At 33.4% G+C, this 24,818-nt stretch overlaps 2 protein-coding genes across 2 annotated transcripts; one reads left to right on the forward strand and one right to left on the reverse strand.

Moving 5' to 3' along the window:
* Positions 1 to 231: 231 nt before the first annotated feature.
* LOC148304408 (aminopeptidase N) lies at positions 232 to 18,548 on the reverse strand. The gene is made up of 15 exons (XM_088268404.1): positions 18,509 to 18,548; positions 8,885 to 8,979; positions 7,933 to 8,189; positions 6,925 to 7,125; positions 5,793 to 5,951; positions 5,540 to 5,673; positions 5,203 to 5,392; positions 4,217 to 4,367; positions 3,538 to 3,749; positions 3,120 to 3,303; positions 2,836 to 3,037; positions 1,987 to 2,264; positions 1,435 to 1,631; positions 869 to 1,183; positions 232 to 692 (listed from the first exon to the last, which is right to left on the reverse strand). The coding sequence occupies exons 2-15, from the start codon at positions 8,957 to 8,959 to the stop codon at positions 419 to 421; spliced, it is 2,829 nt and encodes a 942-aa protein (XP_088124530.1). The 5' UTR covers positions 8,960 to 8,979; positions 18,509 to 18,548; the 3' UTR covers positions 232 to 418.
* LOC148304409 (uncharacterized) lies at positions 12,310 to 20,863 on the forward strand. The gene is made up of 5 exons (XM_088268409.1): positions 12,310 to 12,421; positions 13,959 to 14,032; positions 14,627 to 18,412; positions 19,914 to 20,133; positions 20,790 to 20,863. Exons 1-5 carry the CDS (start codon positions 12,310 to 12,312, stop codon positions 20,861 to 20,863), a joined length of 4,266 nt encoding a protein of 1,421 aa, XP_088124535.1.
* Positions 20,864 to 24,818: the final 3,955 nt, after the last annotated feature.

Consider the following 24,818-nt stretch of genomic DNA (forward strand, 5'->3'; position numbering starts at 1 on the left):
AATATATATATATATATATATATATATATATATATATATATATATATATATATATATATATATATATATATTATATATATATATATATATATATATATATATATATATATATATATATATATATATATATATATATATATATATATATATATATATATATATATATTCTAACAGAAAACAGCAATAAAGCATATGAATAATAAAATTGGGGACATTTAAAAACATTTATAATAAAGTACAAATGCTTTATTATTACACAGTGAAAAGGAATAAAATAAATACAAAGTATATTCACAATATGTAAACATAATATTATTAGAAAATTATGTTTTCTTAAACAATAAATTTATTGGAAAACCCAATCACGTAGTAATCTTTATACATCTGTATCATATTATACAATAATTATGTATTTTGATCATTGTTCATATCCAATAAATTTTTTATCTTCTACTTTTATTGCACTCAAATAATTGTCGAGCCATTTCTCAATAACTGGTAAATTATCATCACTCCATTTGGTTTCTTCTCTAATATTTTTCAGTGACTTCTCAATGATATGTTCAGCACTTCCAAACTCTCCTTGCCGGTCTACATATAGTTTGGTTACCATATCTAATCCTTCTTGTGTAGTAAATACACTTGTCGCTGATGATATCAAGTTGTCCCAAAGGTTTGTTTTGTTCTCAAATCTGTAATCATGTCAGAAATGACAAATCATAATCTGGGTAAAAACTTGTATTTATGACATTGATATACATTTTGTTTGAAATATTTTGGGTAATGGTTGGATACAGTATTATTTAATATTATGCGAAATTGACTTGTATTTTTTCAAGCCGTAAATAAGTAAAAAAAAAACATTTACCTTATTTTGATGGTATCCCAATTATCTTGAAGGAAATCGAAGAGTGTTGTATATCCGCGAGATCCACCAGTGAGCATACTGAAGATGAGGTAAATATCATTTTCGGTAAAGTTTCCGTTTTCTTCTAGAATGGTAATATTTAGTAGTTTCTGTATTTTCCAAGATGTAATAGGGCAGCCAGCCAGCGTCTTCAAGAGATAAGTTCTTTCACTCGCCTTTCTACTGGGCGGGAAGTTGATAATCCTCTGGAGACCAAAGTCCCATTCTTCTTGAGATCCCCATTTGAATACAGGGCAAATATATTGGTTGGGAACCCTATAAATACATAAATAGGAATATCAAAACTTGAGAAAAAATTATTTAAAGTCCAAAAAAAAATTGAAAGCAAAAAAGTTATTGATAAAAGCAATTTACACTTCTGTATATATCACATGAGAAATACTTTTTTAAAATTTTATCTGAGAATATTTATAAAATTCTGATCAATTGTGATAAACTATTCCAAATTATTCATTCATTATTCATTATGCTATATGAAGTTATATTTTTTACATTAGTCAACTTACGGATTTCCTTCATCGGGATTTTCAGCATCCATCCACTGCTTGAAAGCAGTTTGAGCTTCCTCGATACACGGTCTATATCCAGCTCTACACAAGAATGTCTTTGATAAGCTTCGTAAGTTAATCTTCCATCCTTCATCATCACTAGTTTGGACTCCTAACTCTTCATACAGTGGTGTGAGAAGCATGCGGACATAAGTCTAAATTGAAACAATAAAATTCATTATAATAATATTGCCTTAATCAAGCTTGCCTCTTTTACAAGGCATCAGGTTCGCGCATTCATCGGCGCCGCCTAGGAAAACCACTGCTGACAATTCGTCGGCAGTTCTCGTCAGAAATTCGGGATGTGGATCTGACTGGGAGGATGCAAAGGAGTTGGCAGCCAACAAAAAAGCCTGGAGACAGTTTGTGGACTCCATATGCTCCACTTAGGGAGCAGATATGGATAATTAATTTTTAATGTAATGTGCAAAGTATGTACTTATTTTTTCAAATAACGGAAGCATATAGGATGATAAAATTCTGTTTTGCTATAAAAATGTTGTTTAATACCTCAAACTTTTTGTGAACTTCAGAAGAATCAATATGTCTTCCAATATGATCAATCATTGTGAATACAGGATCCCATACAAGGTGATTTCTCTCTTCCTTTAGAAACAGGGTCATGTTCAGAGCAGTACCGAAACTAAGGTCTCCTGCGTAGGCGAGGTTCCAGGCATCGTGCAGAAGCTTGGCTCGGGTGTACACGGGAATCTCAAGTCGGGAATCCGAAGACAAGTATTGGGCCAACATATTCCAGTTTCTTACATCGTAGTTTACTGGGAAAGGACCTGTAAACAAAATATCATATAAAAGTTATTCTTTAATTTTGTTCATGTCTCATTCCATATTCTTTATTTGTAAATGAAGAAGATATGCCTCTATTTTATTGTACATGTTTTCATAACAATATGCAAACAACAAAAGTAAAAACTGATTAATTGTAACAAAAATAATTTTAAAATCGTAATAATAAAAAAAAACCTTTCTCAGTAATGAAAAAAAAAATTTTTAGTATTCGAACAAAACTCTTTATTCACTAGTTATTTAAAATAAGAATAAGTATGTGATATTTATGAAAAAAAAATACTCAAATTTTTGTTTTATTTTACAAATACTGTTTAATTCTTTACTAAAAAAAAATACGAAATACTTTGGAAACATAGACTGTAAAAAAAAAAAACAGTAATTTTGATTTATTTCCTTATTGGAAATGTTATACGAATTCATTCCCTTCAATTTCGAATTAACAAGCTTTTACTCTTATAATAATAATGCAATTGTTGAAACGTCAATAAATAAAGTATATATTACCGGATTACATTTCAATAACAAAGTTAAAGAATAATAGTAAAATATTACCAATTTCCTCTGGGTTGACAATGATAAATTTGTCATTTGGCGGCATTTTGGTTATTTTAATTTCTTTTTCTTTTTTCATCCAAACTTGAGGAGTTGTATCGATGAAGTTCAAATTATCTTCTTTTACAATTACCAACGGAATCCACCAGATAAGCTTATCTTGGCCGGGAACATCATGCGGACGCTCTCGGAGGTATACCCTCTAAAGAAATAAAATAAACATCTAAACTCATTGTTTAATTTGCATGGAGTGAACGCAAAGAGAAATTGATAAAATGACTTGCCTGTCGTGCTACTGCAGTTTTTGATTCATAGTTTCTTTCAATAGAAATAACTGGAAGACGGTCTTTGGTAATCCAAGATGATCCAATATCAACAACGCTCATATCTTTGGAAATAGACTTTTCTTCATGAGCTATATTATCTAACGCTTTCCAAATATCATCAGATGTGAAATTTCCATACTTCCTATTGATTCAACATAAATGTATCAAAACATATGTTTATTAGGTATACTATATTGTTATATATCTTCAATAATAAAAATAAATCACCAATTAAGAAAGTGCTTTCAACACATATGTATATCCATATAGAAAATTCAATAGTCTTAAAAGGGTTTAAAATGTCACATTAGGACAATACTGTATTGGTTACAAATGATTTAAACTCTTTGTAAATGCAAGAAACTTTATCTTTTACCTTTCACTGATAAACTTCTGTAAGCCTTTAGAGAATGTTTTCTCTCCGAGGGTATAGTTGAGCATACGGAACACAAGTTCAATCTTACTGCACGTCGTTTCTTGTTTCATTCCTGTAATCCTGGAATGGGGATAGCGCTTACTAAATTCGTAATACAGCGAGTATAATATTGTCATTGGCCATTTTCCATCCATTTCCAAGCCATTGTCAATCTAAAACATAAAATTACATTTGAAACTACCTATCACTAATATAAAGTATTCAATAACAATAATTGAGATATGTAAGTAATATACTGCCGTAAAACCTCTTAAATTAAAATTTGAAGGGCCAATATTTTAAAATATTTCGAATTAAAATTTAAAAACCATTTTTTTAAATAAATTAATTGATGCACGGTGATGTTTCCAAAGTCATTTCCATTAAAAAAAATTTTGATTATCAATTTTTTTATTTAAAAGTCATTGTTATTTTGAAATATTTTCGAATTGTAGTTTTCATTACAGTTATTGGAGTTTTTGCTGTACTATGACTGGCACTTGCCTTGTCTTGTCATACAATTTATGGTGCGGAGGCAGTTGTGTAGGATCTAGTGGTTTTAATTTCCCTTTTTACTTATATGAATAGATAGTAATGCCTTTTTAAACTTCTTAACAAGGATTAAGTAAAAATAATAAACCTTGATAGCCGTGGCAGCTGATAGATATCCAACGAGGGCCTTGTTGATGTGGGCATCACTCCACCAAGCAGGAGTGACAAGGCCTCCTAACCACTGGTAGTTCAGTTCTTGAGCGATCTGGAGGTAGCCTCGGGCAGATAATTCACTTTCCCTGGAATGCATAAACAAGAAACTGAACAAATGAGCACTCATACAATGATAATTTATCAATTTTGTACATTAAAAAAATACAAATTTAAGAAAAGCATTTTTCATTGAAAGGGTTTTTAAGCAATAAAAAGGGAGGATTCAGAAGTACCCCTTTGTTCAAAGATTTCTATTGGTTAGAGTTGGGCTTTAGAGAAATTATCATATTCGATTATACAATTTTACAATAGGCCACCAATAATAGTTGACTAAAACCCCTCTTAATACATTGTTTGCGGGAAACGTTTAAAAGTGTCTTTAACATACTGTTGGTAGAAAGTGGGAGACGCTTATAAGCATTTTATTTGCATTAGTACAGTGCGCGAAAAAACAGTGTTCACACATTGTTGGTGGGCAGTTTTTTCATCAACCCCGACCCTAATTAGTCTACTAATTAGGACTGGGGTTGATGGAAATACCGTCCGCCAATAATATGTTAATAATGTTTCAGTATTATATGGTAGTATTTGGATTCCCCGAAATTGCATACAGTATTAGTATTCCCCAAACACAAGGACAATTTTTTTGTGTACATGCTCACATCTAGTCTCATGGCTTATTTTATAAAATTACAGTATGTGTTAGGTAAAAGTATTTTAAATACTTTTACCTAACACATACTGTAATTTTAGAAGTAAAGAAATAATTTTAAACATTTTGTTTATCAGTGGAACTAATTTGAATGTATCCGCCATGTTAGGCAGAATTTTACTATACTCATTAGTTCTACAGCCGGGTTAATCATTTAAAATATGCAACATATGAGAATGGCATTCAATATTTTAAAATAAATTATATACTTGAAAATGATGAGTCCCCAGTTATCAGCGGGCTTTACTCCTTGATAGTTGGGTAGGGCGACCAAGTCCAGTTTGCTCATGGGCAATGCGAGCTGCCAAAACTCAGAGATTTCAGTGAATGTCCTTTCTACTTTCTCAATAACTCCTTCCAAAGCAGGTGCAAAGTCAGATCTGCCCCAGATAGTAATGTCTGTAATAATAGTAAAAAATCAACCTAAGATAAAGGGTTCGATTTAAACCTTTAATATAATTAGTGTATATATTAGGTTTGAATCCACTACACTACTGGTTATACTTATATTCATAGATCAGAAGAAAATTATAAATATTTACTTACTGATTTCCTGTCCAAACATGGTGATTTTTGTAGAATTCACAGCTTGTACATCAGCCATGAGAAGTCCTACTGCAAATGTGGGTATTGGTGGAGTTCTTTCAAAGTGGTCCCACACATAAGTCGAGTCTTCATGTCTAAAATAAGCAAGCAGAAGTTATAATTGTTATTCAGTCAAACAATACATAGGAAACCATGATCATCAAAAAATCATAGACATTTGCTTTTGCCCTGTGTCACATCAATGTTTACTCACGTTTCATCAGTGCAATGATGTCTGGGCATGTTAGACAAGCTTGTCATATGGGCCGGTCTTAAAATACTGATATCAAATGGAGTTTTGTACGCGGGCTCATCAAAACACGGAAATACTCTCCTTGCATTGTTTGGCCTCAGTTGAAGGGCAACGGTTGATCTAAAAACACAAACAATAATATACCATACATTACATTAATGTAATACTGTAAAATTATACGAAAAATCTCATTGTTAAAGAAAACACAAGGGTTTATTCGTTAACACATTGTTTGCGGGAAACACTTAAAAGTGTCTTTTAAATACTGTTGGTAGAGAGCAGAAGACGCTTATAAGTATTCTATTTGCTCACTTTTAGTAAATCGCAATAATTTTTTTGGTACAGATTGGAATTGGGTTTACGGTTATATACTGAGGGTCGGGCGGCAGTCTGTCTTAGTATAATTAGGGTCACGGTTGATGAAAAAACCACCCAACAACAATCTCTGGCTGGGAATTGGTTTGAGCCATATCCATTTTGCCATATCTGTTGGGTAATTTTTAAACTTTGAAAAATATTGAAAAATATTCTGTATCATAAATTGGGCAATGTTTATCAGTGCTAGACTAATACTGTAGCTAGGGGTGTCAAAATCAATACATAAAAACATAAAAAAATCTTTTGAACGAGGAGTATTTGTGGATGACCCATGTGTTGTATCGTGACAACCCGAGGACTGCTCGTGCATTTCAAGTTGTTATAAACAACCGAACTGAGCTCGCTAGTTGTCACTTCCTTTTATTGCAAATTCTTCGAAAAATTATCAAATTGTATCTTTTAAATATTATTTTTATTGTATATCATTATTATATACTTAGAGTTGTTTTGTTTTTTTATTGGGTTAAGTTTTTTACATTTTTGTTGCTTCTGTATTGTTTTTTTGAACTGGATCATTTTATTTAGTTATGTAAAATCTTTTATTAAAATAACCTGATATTTTTAGTTATACTTTTGTGAAAAAAACCGAAACATAAAGTTGTTAAGATCTTTGCTTTGTACCTGGTTGAGAAAATTATCATCGAAGTAAAAGGATGAGATAGGTGATCAGATTCATCCTGAATATTTAATGAAAAAGCTTTTTTTGTGTAAATACCTGGATTTGTCATCGACAACAGAGGGTGCTCTGAAGAAAGCTTCTGATTTTTCTGTTTCTAATTTACCCTCGAAGGACATTTCAATATCTCCCACTGTTCCCTTCACAATTTCCTTGGATAAGTGAATTACAAATATGGGTCTTTTTGGGTTCCTATCCGCACGGGTAACTGTGAGGGACGTCATATTCTCGCTTGGGATACTGCAAGAAAAATAAATAAAAAATAAAATAATTGTAAAACAGTGCATTGGAAGATCATTCTTTTTCATCTTTGTAATGTGATATTGGAAAATTTAAGCTCTTGTAGTGTCTATCATTCATCTAACTAACTAACCATCACGCCGATCTCCGCAGGGGTGGGCAGAGAGTAGAATGCTACACCAATCTGTCTTTGCACACAATCTTCACCTATTCCACGTACATACACAAGGATTATCCCAACTCCTGACCTGACCACTTTTAAGTACAAATATGAAATACTTGATCATGCCAAGTTTTTGAACCACATTCGCCTCATAACTATCCTTTTTTCACTCATTCATCACCTGAGTCAAACATTATATTTGTGGTAATTATAAATATATCATGTAATGATATATATATATATATATATATATATATATATATATATATATATATATATATATATATATATATATATATATATATATATATATATATATATATATATATATATATATATATATATATATATATATATATATATATATATATATATATATATATATATATATATATATATATATATATATATATTCTTCTTCTTGAAACCCTTATTAGAGTGAAAAAATCACTTTTATTATATTTATTTGTTTTTATTTGACGTATCTTGATATTTTTATTTGATCATCAAAATTTATTATATTTATTTGACACCCCCCCTGGGAATCTAGCCCGGGACCTCCAGAACGGTAGCAGAGCGTGCTGACCATTACACTACGGAGGCGAATTATATATATGATAAAATAAATAAGTAAATAAACGTACTTAGGATCCTTCAGTTTGGCGCGGACCTCTGTGTGAAGGATCTGCAGATCTTGATGAGCATGAAGAGAGATTTCATCACTATCCTTTGTCCAAGTGATGTTGATTAGCACAGTTCCTTTGAAGATGCCATCGCCGATGTAAGGCTCCAGGTCTAGCTTGTATCCTGTGGGAACTACTTCCCCGTCCAGCTTGGGTTCATTGATCAAACTGTGCGCTGCACTCAGATCGATGCTGCGAGGCAGTCGAATTATATTTGGCTGAAAAACATAAATAAGGATTGGTGCATTGTTGATTTTCATCTTCCTACCAGGTTTTTGTTGAAAAATTTTGCGCCATATACAAAATTAATTACTGTGCGTTACATTACGTTATCATCGTTTATCGCGTTAGTTTTGCAAAAAGATTGAAAAAAGCTCGACTGATTTGATGATATCGTATTTGTTTTGTTTGCTTGAGGTAGTTTGAAAAAAAGAAAGTTTAGAAAAACCCATAGGAACAGCCGAAAAATATTTTAAAAAACGAATTTTTGTGTTTGTTCAAATTCATGTTTTTTGGGGAAAAAAATGTTTATACAGCAATGGCAGCGTCATATTTTTAAAGTAACAGCAAAAAAATATTGCTCATGGCGGAAAGCGTGCTTCTTGATAGGTGCTGTCACTTGGCATTTTCAATGTTTTCGATTGCAGTGTTATTTCATAGATTTTTAATATTATAATTGCTTCATAAGCATTATGTGTGTATGTGTCTTCTTCATTTAACCCTTATACGCATCCAGTGGTGGTGCATAGGACACAGCATTATTTCGACACAGTGTTATCTTGATCGTTAATTGCACGTAGCCAAGGTGATCAGCCCTGCGTTTCAGCTACCAGTCCAGGGTGATGATGAATATGAAAGTGAAAAAGTGGATGTGTACGTATATGGTATGTGTGTATTAAAAAAAACTGATTACCCTATTCGCTTTTAAAACACTGGCCGAAACACAGGCTATGGCGGCTAGGAGCAGCGTGGCACGTAGTGCCACCATTTTCGTGGTTGTTATCCTTCCTGAAAAAAAACATACATCCATGTTTAAAAAGTCAAACATATGTTAATAATTACATAAAATAATAATAAAATTTCGATCCTGATAAAAGTCGGTTTACCTGCTTATGGTCAAATGAGTCACGAGGTGACTATCAAAAAAGGGTAAAAGAGCTTTAGAGATTAGATTTGACGTCATAAAGAAGGCGGCTCTTGTGTCAGATTTTGACGATTATCTCAACAACTACTCATTTGATTTAAGGTGCTATAACAATGCGATAGCTATTATATTTGAATGTCTAAAAAAACATGGCTGTCTACAATCTATATTGACAAAAAAACTTACAATATAAAAAATTGGTATTTTTTTACTTTACGTAAAAAAATACATATACTTATATTTAAACAAAAATTTTTTTTTTATCTTTGTACAAAATCAAATTATCACTTTATAATTTTAAATTACTGCGTGACACGGATGCTAGCTATTGCCGTCTTTTATAACATATTATAACATAAATGTTACAGTGTACAAAGGTATCAATTTAACCAGCCAAATACAGGTCGTAAGCCCTCTAAATACCTAGATTTCCGTATTCCTATTTCAATAGACTTCTTTATGTACGTTGAGATATCAGTAAAAATATTCGTATTATTTATTGATTTGGCATTAAGTTTGTGGAATATCATGTTGATTATTAAAAAATAAACACTAATATTAGACTACTTATTGAGTTTTATTTCATCTGATGATGAAAACATCTGTAGTTTTCGAAACTAGTCGTGTGAAATAAAACTTAATTAGTGGTCTAATACGAGTGTTTAATATTTAATGGTAAAAATATTGATATTTTTGTAAATTGCTGTGATGACTAAGCTGTAGGTATTCACTTAAAATATTCAAAGGAAAAGTTTGATGTCAACCGCGATTTATTCAATACTTGATAAATACAAATCGGAAGCTCTGAGTACCCATAGATATCAATTTCGATGTTTACGCTATTAATTATCAGAGCTTTCACGCTAAAAGCTCGGCCAAACACGCTAAAATGTCGGCCATTATCCTTTGTTGTACGTGCCTCAAGTAGCATAACACGGGTGTCCCAATAAAGGTCATATTAATGATCCACATCCTGCTGAACGGAAAACAGGACAAGATGTATACATCATAGATGCGGTAGCTAGATGTGTGATACATACTCACACATCGTAATGTATTGACGTATGCAAAACAAAATCGGAGAGCTCATAAGATGATGACAATATTTATAGTCAATAAAAGTTATTTGTTGTAACTGCAGACAGTTGGTAGAATTCCATATTGAATTCTTGGGTAATATGTATATCCAAAATTAAACACTGTTTTGCCATCTCACGTGTTTGATAATGTCTTAATAAGACGAAACGCGTCACATATCATATATGTAAACAAAGCAGAATTCAATCCATTAACCGTGTTTAATTTTGGTACCCAACAAGTCAATAAAGGTGTCTTATAGTTTGATATGAATACAATATTAATCGCCAAACTTCAATTCATTCATTCAACCATTCCCTCGTCAGATCAACTAAAGCGAAGGTTTTTTTTTAAAAATTACCTAACGTCCAAGTGACTCTGAAATCTAGCCACAGCTTATGCAACATCGCTTATCATGGTCCTACTTAGTCTTCAACTTTATAAATTGTGTAGCGTATACTACTCGTGAGTGGATTTACTCTTAATGTTTAAAGTTACTGTAATTTCGTGTAATTCATGAGGCTAAAAAACTCTCCGCCTCGTAGTGTAATGGTCAGGACGCTCGGCTACCGTTCTGAAGGTCCCGGGTTCGATTCCCAGGGGGGTCGAATAAATATATGTGATTTTTTCACTGTAATATTTATTCAATATTACCCTGGACTGATACCTGGTGAGGCGGAGAGCTGATCACCTTTCCTTCATGTGTAAACGATCAAGATAACTCTGCGTTTATATGACGCAGTGCCCTATGCACCATTGGGGTGCGGATAAGGGTTTTATTATGATTTATTTTTAAAAAATCTAGGCAAAAACACTAGCGTAAAGCCATGTTACTGAGATTATTTATTAAATTATTTGAGAATTTGTGAATTCATATATGGCTTCCATATATAAGAAGTCCGTATATAGCTTCCTCCAGTTCGATATATGTACATAGGTGAGATTCCATGCCAAGTCGTAAGTTCTGGAACGCTTAGACTTCCATCTTCTTTCATATAAAAGCAATAGATGCTTCGTCTCGTCAATATATAATACAAATAGGTATGTGTATTTAGGCATTTATTTTGGCTCGGTGTTTCACTTTATCTCATCTCCGGATAAGGTAATAAAACAATGTAAACACGCTGAGAGATTTCTTATCTCGCACAGGAGTACCCGGAACATTGCGTTGCACCACCCATTACAATGGACACTGCCGAAGTCTTTGCATCATTTTTTTTCTGACTTGGAAATTTTATTGTAAAATCAATATTTGCCCCGTGAAATGATAGTGCGTATTCGAAATCTTATCAGCAGACAAGGTGAAATTATTGGAATACATTGAAAATCAGGTACAAACAATGAATTTAAACGAATTTTCATTATAATTTGGACGCTAAAATAATTAAATTGCATATCTTAATATGTAAATTTAAAATTCCTAATTAATCATTTAGAATGATTTATTAGAATTAACCTGCTATTTTTATTTTTATTAATAAGTAAACTCACATTATACCTCAAACAATTTAAGACAGCTTAAATTAAACGAAGAAATAATTATTTGTTTATTTTCAAGCAAAACATGTCATAAAAAACATATATTTTTTAAATGCAAAACATAATTTCATTAATTGGTTCGGCTGTCACTTTGTGGTAATATTTATCCATTTTTTATTTAAGTTTTACTCGGTAAATACCACAATTTCGAAATTGAAAATGCCATAACCAGGCGAAACAATTGTCACAAAAAAGTTAGTGTTTTTTAACAATAAAATACAGCTTAAAAACTCAGTGTTTGATTTAACATTTAACATATAAAATCAATTTAATCATTGGTGATCATGTGAACTTTTCAGAAACAACTCTCGTGTATGTAAAAGTCCACAAGCAGCATTAACATTGTAATTATAATAAATTGAAAATACAAAGACAATTTAGAAATGTGTTTGAAATATAAGAAATATAAGATAATAAATTAAATATATGTAAACATACTATATTTATAAAAGGGATTTGAGTTTCATAGAACTAACAAAAAAACTTAACATTTTACACCATTTAATTCTTTATGTTGGTGTTTTGATTGGAATTTTGTTAGTATATGTATGTAGTTTATAATTTAACAAAAGGTAAATATGCACGCTTATAATATTGAAAATCCCACGAAGATCCTTCGAGATTCCACAGGATTTAGAAAAATCCGCACGGATGCCATGGGTTACTTATCTGTGCACGTTTGTATAGTCGGTACCCTTTTGTGATTCCAACTTAAGTTCCCGATTTTTCCAGTCAAAACAAAAGAAAATTGAAATATAACATTGAATATCTCTTCTGCAGATAGCCGTGTTATTTAACTGCGGTAAACGCTAAAGCTACGTCATGCTTGAAGAGTATATTTAATTTAGATTTTCAGGTTTTATGATATTGATCAGCGTGAAAAATATAAACAATAAACAAACTATTGCTGCAAATTTTTTCATTAATTTCAATAACGATCATTCAATTTGTGTAATATTTGTCCGCTTTCACAGCATTGTAAGATTCGATTACTGGTGGGATTAACATATTCTTCTTCAAACCCTTATCCGCACCCTATGGTGCATAGGGCACTGCATCATATAAACGCATTGTTAACACACGAAGGGAAGGTGATCAGCCACCCGCTTCAAGTACCAGTCCAGGATAATATTTAATAAATATTTATGAGTGAAAAAATCACTTATATTTATTTATCCCCCTCTGGGATTCGAACCCGAGACCTCCAGTACGATAGCCCAGCGTGCTGACCATTGAACTAAAGAGGCGGACAAACACGAAAAGATAAAAAAAATTACATTTACGTAATTATTTTCTTTAAATTTTTTTTTAAAACCATTTTCAGTTTTCAACGAAACGTTATATATACAGTTTTTCAGTAAATGAAAAACTGTTAATGATTATGATATATACTCGCATGTAGATAAATAATAAAGTGAGGTATTGAAGTGGACGTACCAACCCATATTGAAAAACATAGCGTACTTCCACTCAATTTTATCTGTTAAAAGATAAAATATTACCCTGAAAGCTTTTATAGTTACCAGGTACCGAAATTATTTTCAGGAATTATTTCATGGTAAATTTAACACTTTTTCTTCATAGTGATAAAACGTCGATTTTTAAGAAGTCATATACTTTTTATAAGGTGTTTTTTTTATATAAAAAATTGTTTGCAATAAAATACCGCATTTGTAGTCAATAATATAATATATTTTTTGCATTCGATAATTATTTACTGACCCTTCTTCACATTCACTTGTGCATAGGATACTTCATCGGACCGATGCGGTATACACTTTTGTAATTTATATAGCTTTATAATAATTTTTATTTTTAAAATTGAACAGAGTGGTATTTTGGAAATGTTGTTAACTTGAGGTGCCTACATATTTTGTATTCTTCTTTCCCTTATCTGTACTTAATGGTGCATTCGGCACTTCATCGTACAGAAGCAGTGAAATATTGATCGTTAAATACACGAAAGAAAAGTGATCATCCCTACGGTTCAGGTACCTGTCCAGAGTAATATTAAATGAATATTAGAGTGAAAACCTCTAATATTTATTTAACCCTCTTGGGAATCAAAACGTCCAGCACGGTAGCCTGACGCGCTAACCACTATACAATGGAAGAGGACATATTTTTGCTTATTTTAAAAGGTTTACAGGACCATCCCGTTTAAAAAATAAGGTTCTTTAATATTTTCTTACAGCAATTTAAAAATGCTTTTTTGTTTTTCTTTCAGATATGTTTAGTGCTTTGAATTTATTTATATATTTTTTGCTGGTGGATTGGGTTTTGGCAGACGGGGACATCAAGGTGAGTCTAATGCATTGGCACATAATATTATATATTGCAACAAGTGACACTTTTGTTTATCCGGTAATAATGTAGGTTCTTGATAAGAGCCAGGCGGTACTTGCAAGATAAATAAGGGAGTTTGTTTTATTACTAGAAGGGATTAGAATCCATTTCACAACACAAAATTAACTGGTATCATAAAAAGGTATCATAAAATTGTATCGCATGTCGCTCACTCCTTTCAACAACGTCATATATCAAAAATCGACAATTTTCAGTTGTGCATGTTTTCGGAATGCACAGAAAATGTAGATACTATATCCCAGCAAAAGCGGCATATTTTTAACTTAATATTTACCCGCTACAGGGCAGAAAGTATTATTTTTGCATTTTGAAGAAAAGGTATTGTTTGATTATTTTTTTAAATAAACAAAATATTTTTCAAATGGAGAAAAAACATTCAGGTTTAACCTTAAAAGATCTGGTGCATAGCAAAATGTTTAATAATTATATTTTTAAACTTCAAAAACGATCTCCTGAAAAATCTAGTTTTTTTTATATATGACGTTGTTGAAAGTCGCTATGTGTCTAATAATGTTTCTTTGTTTATAGATCTGTGCAGAAGAGTCAACAAATGAGAAAAATCCTGTGGTGTGGCCAAGCACCGTCGGAGGTGATAATAAACTAGTGGATTCAACTCCGCTTTGTATATCCGAGTCGCAAGAACTCATAACGCGAGCCTGCAACCTCTCAGGATGGTCTCCCAAACGTGACGAGGTTCCCGACTGCTTTACGACCCAATCCAAACCCGCGTTGGAGCAATGTCCGCCCGGATACAGTTCCACTCTTGACGACTATGGAAAAATCAAGTTCTGCTATCAACTGTCAGAGGCGGTCAGTTGGCAATATCCTTGCTTCAACTCGGGGTCGTCGTTCACAATATTCGACCTCGAGTCTGAAGATCTGGATGCGCTGTTGAGTAAGTTGTATTTCGAAGACAGGAAACTCGTTTGGTTACCTGCCCGAAGACTAGTTCCGTTCGGTTCCCTAGTCTGGACGCTGCCTGGAGATAAGTGGGGAGAGGAAGTGGAGACCGGAAATAAATATTTCGGGCGCTTTCCCATCAATCAAAACTGCATGCTACTGGAATTAGACAAGTTTTCCTTGAAAACGGAAAACTGTTCGTTCAAGTATCCAGCGCTATGTCTATCCAAGAAGCGTCATTTGCTACCTTTACACTGTCCGAATGGCTATCGAACCACCAAGTACGGATATAACGATGGCCTGTGTTACGGCCTCGAGATAAGATCCAAAGGTGCGACGTGGCAACAATTTCTAGATTCGAGCTGCCCGGAACCGTTACAAATATTGAGCAAAGTCGAAAGTCACCTAGCCGGGGAATTAGCGGATATCTATGAATATAAATTGTCAGACATGTGCTGGACCGGTCTGATGCGATCCGAAGATAAGTACGTATGGTTCCCTAATACTACTGCGACGTTTTACAATTGGGACCCTAAAACGAAATTCGACAATATTACGAGTGAAAAAGGAGTTCTGGTTAAGGAGAACAGATGGCTACTTCTCAACGAAAAATCCAAATTGTATTGTATGGCATGCCAAGTTCGAATCGATTTTAAAGAGGCGGAAATGTCCCTTCACGTTACGGCCGATCACGATTCGATCCACCTGATCATTTATAATCCGAGAAGCCTCTGGAAAGAAGACACGGAAGATCCAGGGGTGCAATGTTTTACGAATGCCAAAGGATTTTCACAGAGAATTGAGATCGACGAAGAACCGTACAGAAAAGTGAAATTACTCTTTAGTAGGAATTTTGATAGCGAACGCACTTACGAAGTAGAGAAAACAGTTTACGAATTAGAAAGAGTAAATGACGAGTCGGGAGAATATTGGTGCGAAGGTCATAATTCTAATAATTTCAATACAGTGTTGTCTCCGAAAATTGTTCTTCCTTCTCAGAAACCGGACAGGCATGATTTTGTGTTAAACATAAAAATTTGTTTTCCTTGCACAGAAATATCTACCTGTAAACCGAATTGGGAACACGAAGCGGAAAGTATAAGAAAGCTATTAAATGTGAGAACTGCAAAATTTATGGAAATAAGTAACATCGATTCTGATTTTTCATTATATGCGACAATGCACTTAGGCGTTAAATTGATCGACAGCGATGTCTGTGACGATAAAGAGTGTAAGATAGTAATAACATATTTTGTTTTACTCGATATGTGCGAATCCATATTTCCTCTGAGTAATAAGTACGATTTTCTTTCGATACGCAGTACTGAATACTGCCTACCGTTTACAGAAAGTGAGGATTGCTCGCTTAATTGGGAACTTACGTCGATCGGAGAAAATGTAGCGCCGAAGGAGTTCTGTATGCAAAGTAACGGGTTACCCGTGACTAGACGTTGTTCGGGAACCTTTCTAGAAGGAGCGTTTTGGGGAATTGTCGAAGGAAACTGTAGTACAAATTATGAACCTACTAATAGGACAACTTTCTTGTACAGTCTAGCTAAAGGACACACGGATCCGGAGACGACATCCTTATTCCTTACAAATGATCTTTTATTACTTCTAGAAGATAAGGAAGATCTTATTCCAGCTGACATCTATTTTCTGGCCATGTCCCTCAAAACTATTGTGGAAATGTCCGATTCTAATAACAGTCTCATAGAACTTGGCGATTCATTGAACATAGCCAAAGCCATTGATAGTCTAATGGATGTCGATGAGAATTTCCTAAGTTTGGCTCAAACAATGAATTCTTCAAATATGCTTCTCGATTCCGTAGATACGATCTTATCGAAAATTGCACTAAACAGTACTGGAACAGAATTCGATATAACGGGCATTGATATAGCGATAACGAATCAATTTTTAACGCACATGTCGTGTCCACATATTAACAATATATCGGGCGTGGCTCTCGCGCGTAAACCGAATGTCAATTCGTCACTATTTACAGATTTAGATGTTATTTCATTGAAATCTAATATGACCATTTACGATGTTTTAGCTATTCCGAATTTAGAAGTCGCAACTTGGATGTCTCAAGATTTAATCGATTCTATCCAACAATTAAATCAATCAAATAATACATTCGACATTGCGGCACCCCCGAGAATTCTAGTCGAAGCTTTCTACAGAGATGTTATGTTTCAAGAAACGAAAGAAGAAAAGGATATAATTAACAGTCGCATTATAAGCGTTTCCGTACCCGGATATGAGTCGGACTTGCCTTTACCAGTCATGATGATATACAGAAGGTTAGATAAAAACACCAGTACCGAAAGAGCGTGCGCGTATTGGGATTTCGGAAGTCGTCGTTTCGGAAGTCCCGGGGGTCAATGGATGAGGCAAGGTTGCTATCACTTGGCGAGTCACGAAGATCTCGATGTATGCGCGTGCTTGCATCTCACTCATTTCGCCCAACTGGTACTCGGATACCGCGGAAATGGAGACAATTCTGGGGAGGTTATCATCCTCTACTACCACGGCCCTGCGTTAAATGCCATTACTTTAGTCGGATGCTCGTTATCTTTGGTAGGCGTCGCTGGGATTGCGGCTACTGCCATAGTGTTCCCAGCCTGGAGGCAAAAAGCGGGATCAAAAGTGTTGCTTCAGCTTTCTGCGGCGATAGCGTTACAGTCTATCATGATGGTATCGCAAGATGCTCCATACGTAAATGATACGGAATGCATAGTTTTAGGGGCGATGCTTCATTATTCGGTACTGGCCGCATTTATGTGGATGCTGTTGACGGCACTTTTACAGTTCGCGCGATATGTTAGAGTATTGGGAGTCCAGCGTCCCAATAGGTTTATGCTTAAATTTTCACTAGCAGGTTGGGGACTTCCTATAATACCCGTTGCGATGCTACTGATAATTAATCCATTAGCTTATCTGCCGCCGGATGTAGCTTCGCCGATTCAATCTACCGCATCCGTGAGCGAAATTCCCCCGGAAATGTCTCGGGATCCTTCCGCTTTATGCTACCCCCAAGGGCTCTATCTCTACTTCACAGTATTAGTTCCTGTGGTGTGTATCGTCGTGACGAATCTGACGGTATTCGTGCTGGTGATGCGTTCAATTCTTCGAGGTCCAGACGGCAAACGGCGTTCCGTAGATCCCGAAATGGTGATCTCTCAGCTTCGGCTTTCGGTTCTTTTATTTTTCTTACTGGGTTTGTCGTGGATATTTGGATTGTTGGCCGTAACGGGGAATCAGATACTTTTTTCGTATCTGTTTTGTCTCACGGCTACATTGCAAGGGTTTGTCCTCTTCATTTACTTTATCGTATGCGACCCGGCAACGAGAGTCTTGTGGGTTTCTTTGGTCAGAGAACGTTCTCGGAAATCGACCACTAAAGAAGTCAGTACGACCGGTTAGAATCGAAGACATTTTGCAGTAATGAGTACAAATAAAAAAGCAACTATAATTAGTTTTAGAAAATATGTTTGACAATACCTTGAGTGAAGGAACAGCAGCTTGCGGCAGTTGGCGACCTAGTGAGAGCGGTGGCGGTTGCAATAATCTGGTCAATCAAACCAACTATAGTAATTTGTATTGTTATATCAATCTTGATCCTCTACAAGCAGAACTGAAAGTAGTTATACATTTTTAAACAATCTTTTAAAACATTTTACTAGTCAAAATATTATCTTGTATTAGTACTGTATTAGTTTGATAGTTTTGGAGATAAGTTATGTTTTGTCAACATAATATTTTAAGTCTTTCTTTACTAATAAGTCTTTCTTTACTTTACTTTCTTTACTTTAAGCCTATTAATATTGTTCACAATTTTACTTAAAAAATAACCTACCTCTTAAAATAATGTAATTAATTTTATGAAAATGTTTAAATAATTTAGCATGTATGTATTTGAAAATAAGATCAATTTAAATAAACACGTACTAATCCAAACATGTTGTTTTAATATTAAATAAAGTTAGACACTTATATCATAACATAAATACAAACTTCTAATATTCAAATAATGATATTTCAAAAAGGCAAATCATAAACTTTTTTTTTTCAATATAAACATCTCATTATTATACGATACTAAATACTATATTTATGTTATACATTTAATTACATATTAATATAGTCTGTCTTCATGCTGTAGTGGTAAGCAGTAATGTGGAAAAAGCTATATTGACCTGCAAATATATCTTTTTTAATTTGCTTTACTTGTTTTTTATGTTTTTTTGTCACATTCATGCATCACCTTATACATACCCGCGATTATTCTGATTCCTGACCTGACCATACCAAGTTTTCCTCGGTCTTTCTGTTTCTATTACCAAACACATTCGCCTAAATTTGTTTTGTTTTTCTTCCCTCACTCATTCGTTCCACATGTCCAAACCATCTCAATTTTATCGATAATATCTTGCAAGACAGGATCCCACAAGATGGACCTCTAAAATGTTGAGATGGAGACCTTGGGAGAGTAAAAGAGGCGTCAGAAGACCTTGAAAAATATGGTTCGAGGACCGTCCGCTGTGGGGGGTAGTAACTGGCTGCAAGCATCAATAGACGGAAAAATGGGGAAAAATACGAAGAGGTATCTATCCAGCAGTGGAGAACAGAAGGCTTAAGAAGAAGAAGAAGAATAAGAAGATCTCATCATAAGTATTTAAAATACTTGATGCTTGCGAAGCTATCCTCGGTCTTCCTTTGCTTCTTTTACCAACCACATTTGCCTCATAAATCTGTTTTACTATTCTTCCTTAAATCGCGTATTCAAACGTGTTAAAAACACACGGACTGGTGCAAATCAGTTTTGGTGAAGCGTGTACGCAAATTCCGCTGTATGAAATCAGATCCTATAAGGACTCGTTCCTCAATTGCTCAATCATTCCATTAGTTGGACGGAGGGGACAACTCTCCGTACAATAGGGCAGGGGTCCAGGAGCCGTACGTGAGGTGTGGAGGAGTAAACAAGACTATTGGCTGCCACCGTCATCTCATCATCATCAGGGATGTCGGGAATATAAAGGATAAGTTTGAACAATGCTCGGAGCAGAGTGAATGGTGCGCTGAAATTAGTTATAGCAACATTGAAAGCTGTCCCACCGCATACAGAAGTATCTTGGCTTCCTGACAGACCTCCTCATGCAAAGCAATTTTTATTTAAACTTAGTTGCGAAATTTATTGAAATTGTGAAACAAAATTGTTTCCCGCTTTTACTGTGAATTTACATTTAAAAGCTTTCAATGTCCCTAAATAAATACAAGTTTGTACTTGCAGTTTTATGTTTTTTTTTGTTTGTTTTATTCGTTAAGTCATTACAATTTTAACAAAAAAAGTTTTTTTTCAAAACCCTTAATTATGTATTACCTCCATTTGGGTTTTTGTGTACAAAAAATCTCATCTGCATGATTTTCACAAAAGATAAAATAAAATTTAAATGTTTTTTTTTCAATACCCGCATTTAAAATTTAATAAGTTATTTTTTCAGTGCCTAAAAAATGTAAAATAGGGGTTTCACTGTATAATCAAAGGGATAATACAAATTTGTACATAACCATATCATGTCACTTCAAGTACGTGGAAAATTGTGGATGAATATCATTGTTGAACAACGAACTAGTCGAAAGTATAAAAATCCACTAGTACACAACCATGATACCCTCTTCACCAAAACGAAGGTTTGATGGTCCCAAGAGTGAACAGTAAATATATGTAGATGTTGAACACATAGTTTCTGAACACATAGAAACTGAACATATTGTGAACCAGGTAATCGCCATGGATCTTCCTCGATAGTCATCAAGAGGAAGACCAAGGAATTCATGGATGCTACAGAAAGATGAAATGATTTAAAGGCATGGCCTTGGTGATCTTGTCCACATATAAGGACCTATAACATGAGGGTAAGAAGAGCTGATCCCAATATTCTACAAAGATGATATGTAAGTTAGGATGAAGCCAGAAAAAAGGAGATTTGTTCGATTGGACATTTAATAAATAAAAATGATTATTGCTTAGTTAAATAACAATTATTTGGATGAAATATTATTTAATTGTAAATGAAAACACTTGTGGAGGTCCCCACCAAAAAGTGACATTTCCAATATTGCAAAAAAATATTTTAAATGCAAATCTGTTCTGTATACTGTATTCTATCGAAATATCAATTAAAGTTGCGACAAAACGTGACCAATCCTGTGTTAAACCAATATGAGATCATTAAATCGTACCAAAACGTACCAATTTTACAAGTTATTATTCCTGGTCACTTAAAATAATTTATAATGGAAATGTAACATTTTGAGGACCTCCACACTTGTTTTTAACCAATTGAGCTATATTTGTTTTAAAAACGAGTTAAAACCTCCTCACTTACAGCACAGATAATTATTTATTCTATAGCTTACATTTAGACCCGAAGCATCTGTAGCTTCCGAAATGATTCGTTAAAATAAATATAACTTAAGTGGTTAAAAACAAGTGTTTTCATTTACAATTTTATCTCCACAAAGTGAATGCCAAAACAATAATTAAAATATTATTTATTTAAAAAAATCAGTAAACAGACAACCCTGTTGAAAATAAGAAGCGTAAGAAAGAGATTTTTAATGTGAGGTACCAAGAACGGATGTTGACAAGTAGCCAAATTGTAAGTCCACACATAATGTGGCCGAGGATTATATTATTATAGGTGAGTGCGTCAAGCAGTCATAAATTACGTGCAAGTAGTGGAAGGATCAAAATATTTGCAAGGCCTGTCTTACATAACCGATCAGGTCACCCGCCAATAAAGGACATAAATTATAGCAAGTGGAAATACGTCATACAAATATAAAATACAAACGTGTATGCACAACGTTATATGTCGTAGAATATCCTTGCTCGAAAGGAAATTAAGTAATCAATTGATTAATGAAGTAAGGTAATTTCGTTAAGTAAGGTAATTTTGTCCGCCTTCATAGTGTAATGGTCAGCACGCTCGACTATCATTCTGGAGGTCCCGGGTTCGATTCCCAGGGGGGGGGGGTCAAATAAATATAAGTGATTTTTTCACTCTAATATTTATTCAATATCACCCTGGACTGGTATCTGAAGCGGATGGCTGATCACCTTTCCTTCATGTGTTAACGATCAAGATAACACTGCGTTTATATGCAGTGCCCTATGCACCATTAGGGTGCGGATAAGGGTTTGATGATGAAGGTAATTTCAGCCAATCAGGAAGTACCGTGTATCTGATTAGGATATGCATGAAATATGAAACAGTTATCCTAAATTATTGTATTATATAATATATATATTTGAAGCACTAACTTTGTGATTTTCCATTTTATAATTAAAATGTAACTTTGTTTTAAAATCACTATAAATATTTTATTATAAGTTAATTATAATGTCTATAAAGAAGCGGTTAGCTTCGAAACCGGTACACATTATAATTAAGTTATAATAAAATATTTATAGGGATTTTAAAACAAAGTTACATTTTAATTATAATATTATATTATAGCCAAGCATGTAAATAAATTCTTTAAATTGTTACTTACATGAAGGCAAGGTGATCACTCCTGCGCTTCAGGGACCAGTCCAGGATAATATTTAATAAATATTAGAGTGTAAATTCACTAATATTTATTAACATCCCCCCCTGGGAATCGAATCTCCAAGACCTCCAAAACGGGAGTTAAACCACGGATGCAGACAAAGACAACACTGCGTCAATGCGGTGCAGTGCCCTATACACCATTGGGTGCGGATTAGGGTTTGAAGAAAAAAATGGAAATAAATTGCTTATATTGGTGAATGTAATGGGCGTTCTATCTACAAATTATTCAGAATTACTTTATTGAATCAGAATGTTTTTTGTCAGAAATAAATACGACATTCAAAATGTGTTTTACTATTTTTCATATTTTATATTTATATAATATAATTGCCAAAAACGTTGCTGATATTTCAAATTTCAAATTTTTCATCATATTTTTCTAATTTTAGCTTTAAAAATCATCAAAAAGCTTAAAAAATGTGAGTGGATCAAAAAACAAAGTCTTTTTACTTCTCAAAATAATGTATCAATATGATTCACAAAGTTAATACTTTCAATATTCAAAACATTAAAAATCATATTTTTTTTTAATCAAGCTGATAATTATAAGGATTTTATCACTGATTTGGTATGAACTTAGCGGAATAAAATGATGATTTGAATATAAAAATAAAACAATTATATAAGGTAATTAATGTATACACGACAAAACTACTGATGTTTTCATTAACAGGTGAAAATACAAATTATTTTTTATTTTCATCCGTTGATGAGAACATGTATAGTTCTCGAAACTAGCCGTGTTGTCGTGATAAAGAAAATGAACTCTAAAAAGTGGCCTTATACAAAATGGTCTTAGACCGATGTTAACTCGATCGCTAACTATACGAAAGCAAGGGGATTGAACCAGATCTAGACTATCCAGATTCTTGGATTTTGAATGCAATATATTTGAAGGAAAACGGAAAAGGAAACGGAGGGGAAAACTATTGGAAATGAAAACGAGAAATAACAACACTTGGGGTTGCTGCATTCTCGTAAAATCATGGGCAGGATACCATTGATGTGCACGAGTTTATTGAGGTTAAAAAACTATAGAAAAATCTATGGAATTACCAATTCTATATTTGATATCGATAGATATAGGTAAATCATAATTCTTTTTATAATTTTTTGTTCGTTAATATTATTACAAAAAATATTACATTTAATTTTATTAACTAGATATTTCTACATATAAAATATCTTATTTCCAGAAAAGAGAAAAGCTCTTGTGTTTGGAGAGGGACTTACACTCAATATTTATTGGTTTTATTTAATTAAGGATGTACTACAGTTTTTTTTACATTGTTTTACTTACTCAGCTTAAAAAAATGGATGGAGACATTGGGAGAACAAAAGAGGTGTCGGAAGACCCCAAAAGAGATGGTCCGACGACATAGTCGCTGTGAGGGGTTAAAACTCGCTGCAAGCAGCAACCGATCGGAAGAAATGCAAAGAAGGGGAAGAGGTCTATATCCAGCAGTAGAGGAAAGAGGGCCCATGAAGAGAAATAAGAAGGAGAACTTAAAAATTAAGATTGAATATTATAAAATATGTTATTACGATTGATACGTTGAAAATAATAATGTTATTTAGCAAACTTTTTTTTTCTTCAAGAGCCATCTAGCGCCCACTTCATGAACTACGAAAGAAAATGATTGGAAAAACGTAGTTATGTAAAACTGACTAGCTAAAAGCTTCCTTTGATAACACACAGCTAAGAATCGTAGTTTAAAAACGATCGATGTCAACAAATGCGACTGTACAAATAATAATAATAATAACTTCATCATTGATTCGGCAGTCACTTTGTGGTGATATCTATCCATTGTTAATTTAAATTTTACTTGGTAAACATCACTTTTTTTTCAAATCAATTGTTTCGATGCATTCCGCATCATTTTCAAACACCGTACGGTATTTGAGAATGATGACCATTACCCAATTATTGACTGCTCTTTTAAAGATAGTTTCATAACTTAACGCTTTCATTGATAATGCAAGTAGGTTGAAGATTTAAAAATATTTATATAAAAAAGCAAGTTGTTACTACTCATATACTCACATATTTGAAACCGAAAAGAGTTACAGTATTGTTTCATCAAATGATACATGAAAATTTACGGACTTCCAAAATTTATATCGAGATCTTTGTTGAGATGAAGAAGAATATGGAAGTTTTTTCCAGAAGAAAACTAATCATTTACCAA

This window comes from Brachycentrus maculatus, unplaced genomic scaffold (assembly GCF_059751285.1).
Source record: "Brachycentrus maculatus isolate JH-2025_06_01 unplaced genomic scaffold, ASM5975128v1 h1tg000322l, whole genome shotgun sequence".
Lineage (NCBI taxonomy): Eukaryota > Metazoa > Arthropoda > Insecta > Trichoptera > Brachycentridae > Brachycentrus > Brachycentrus maculatus.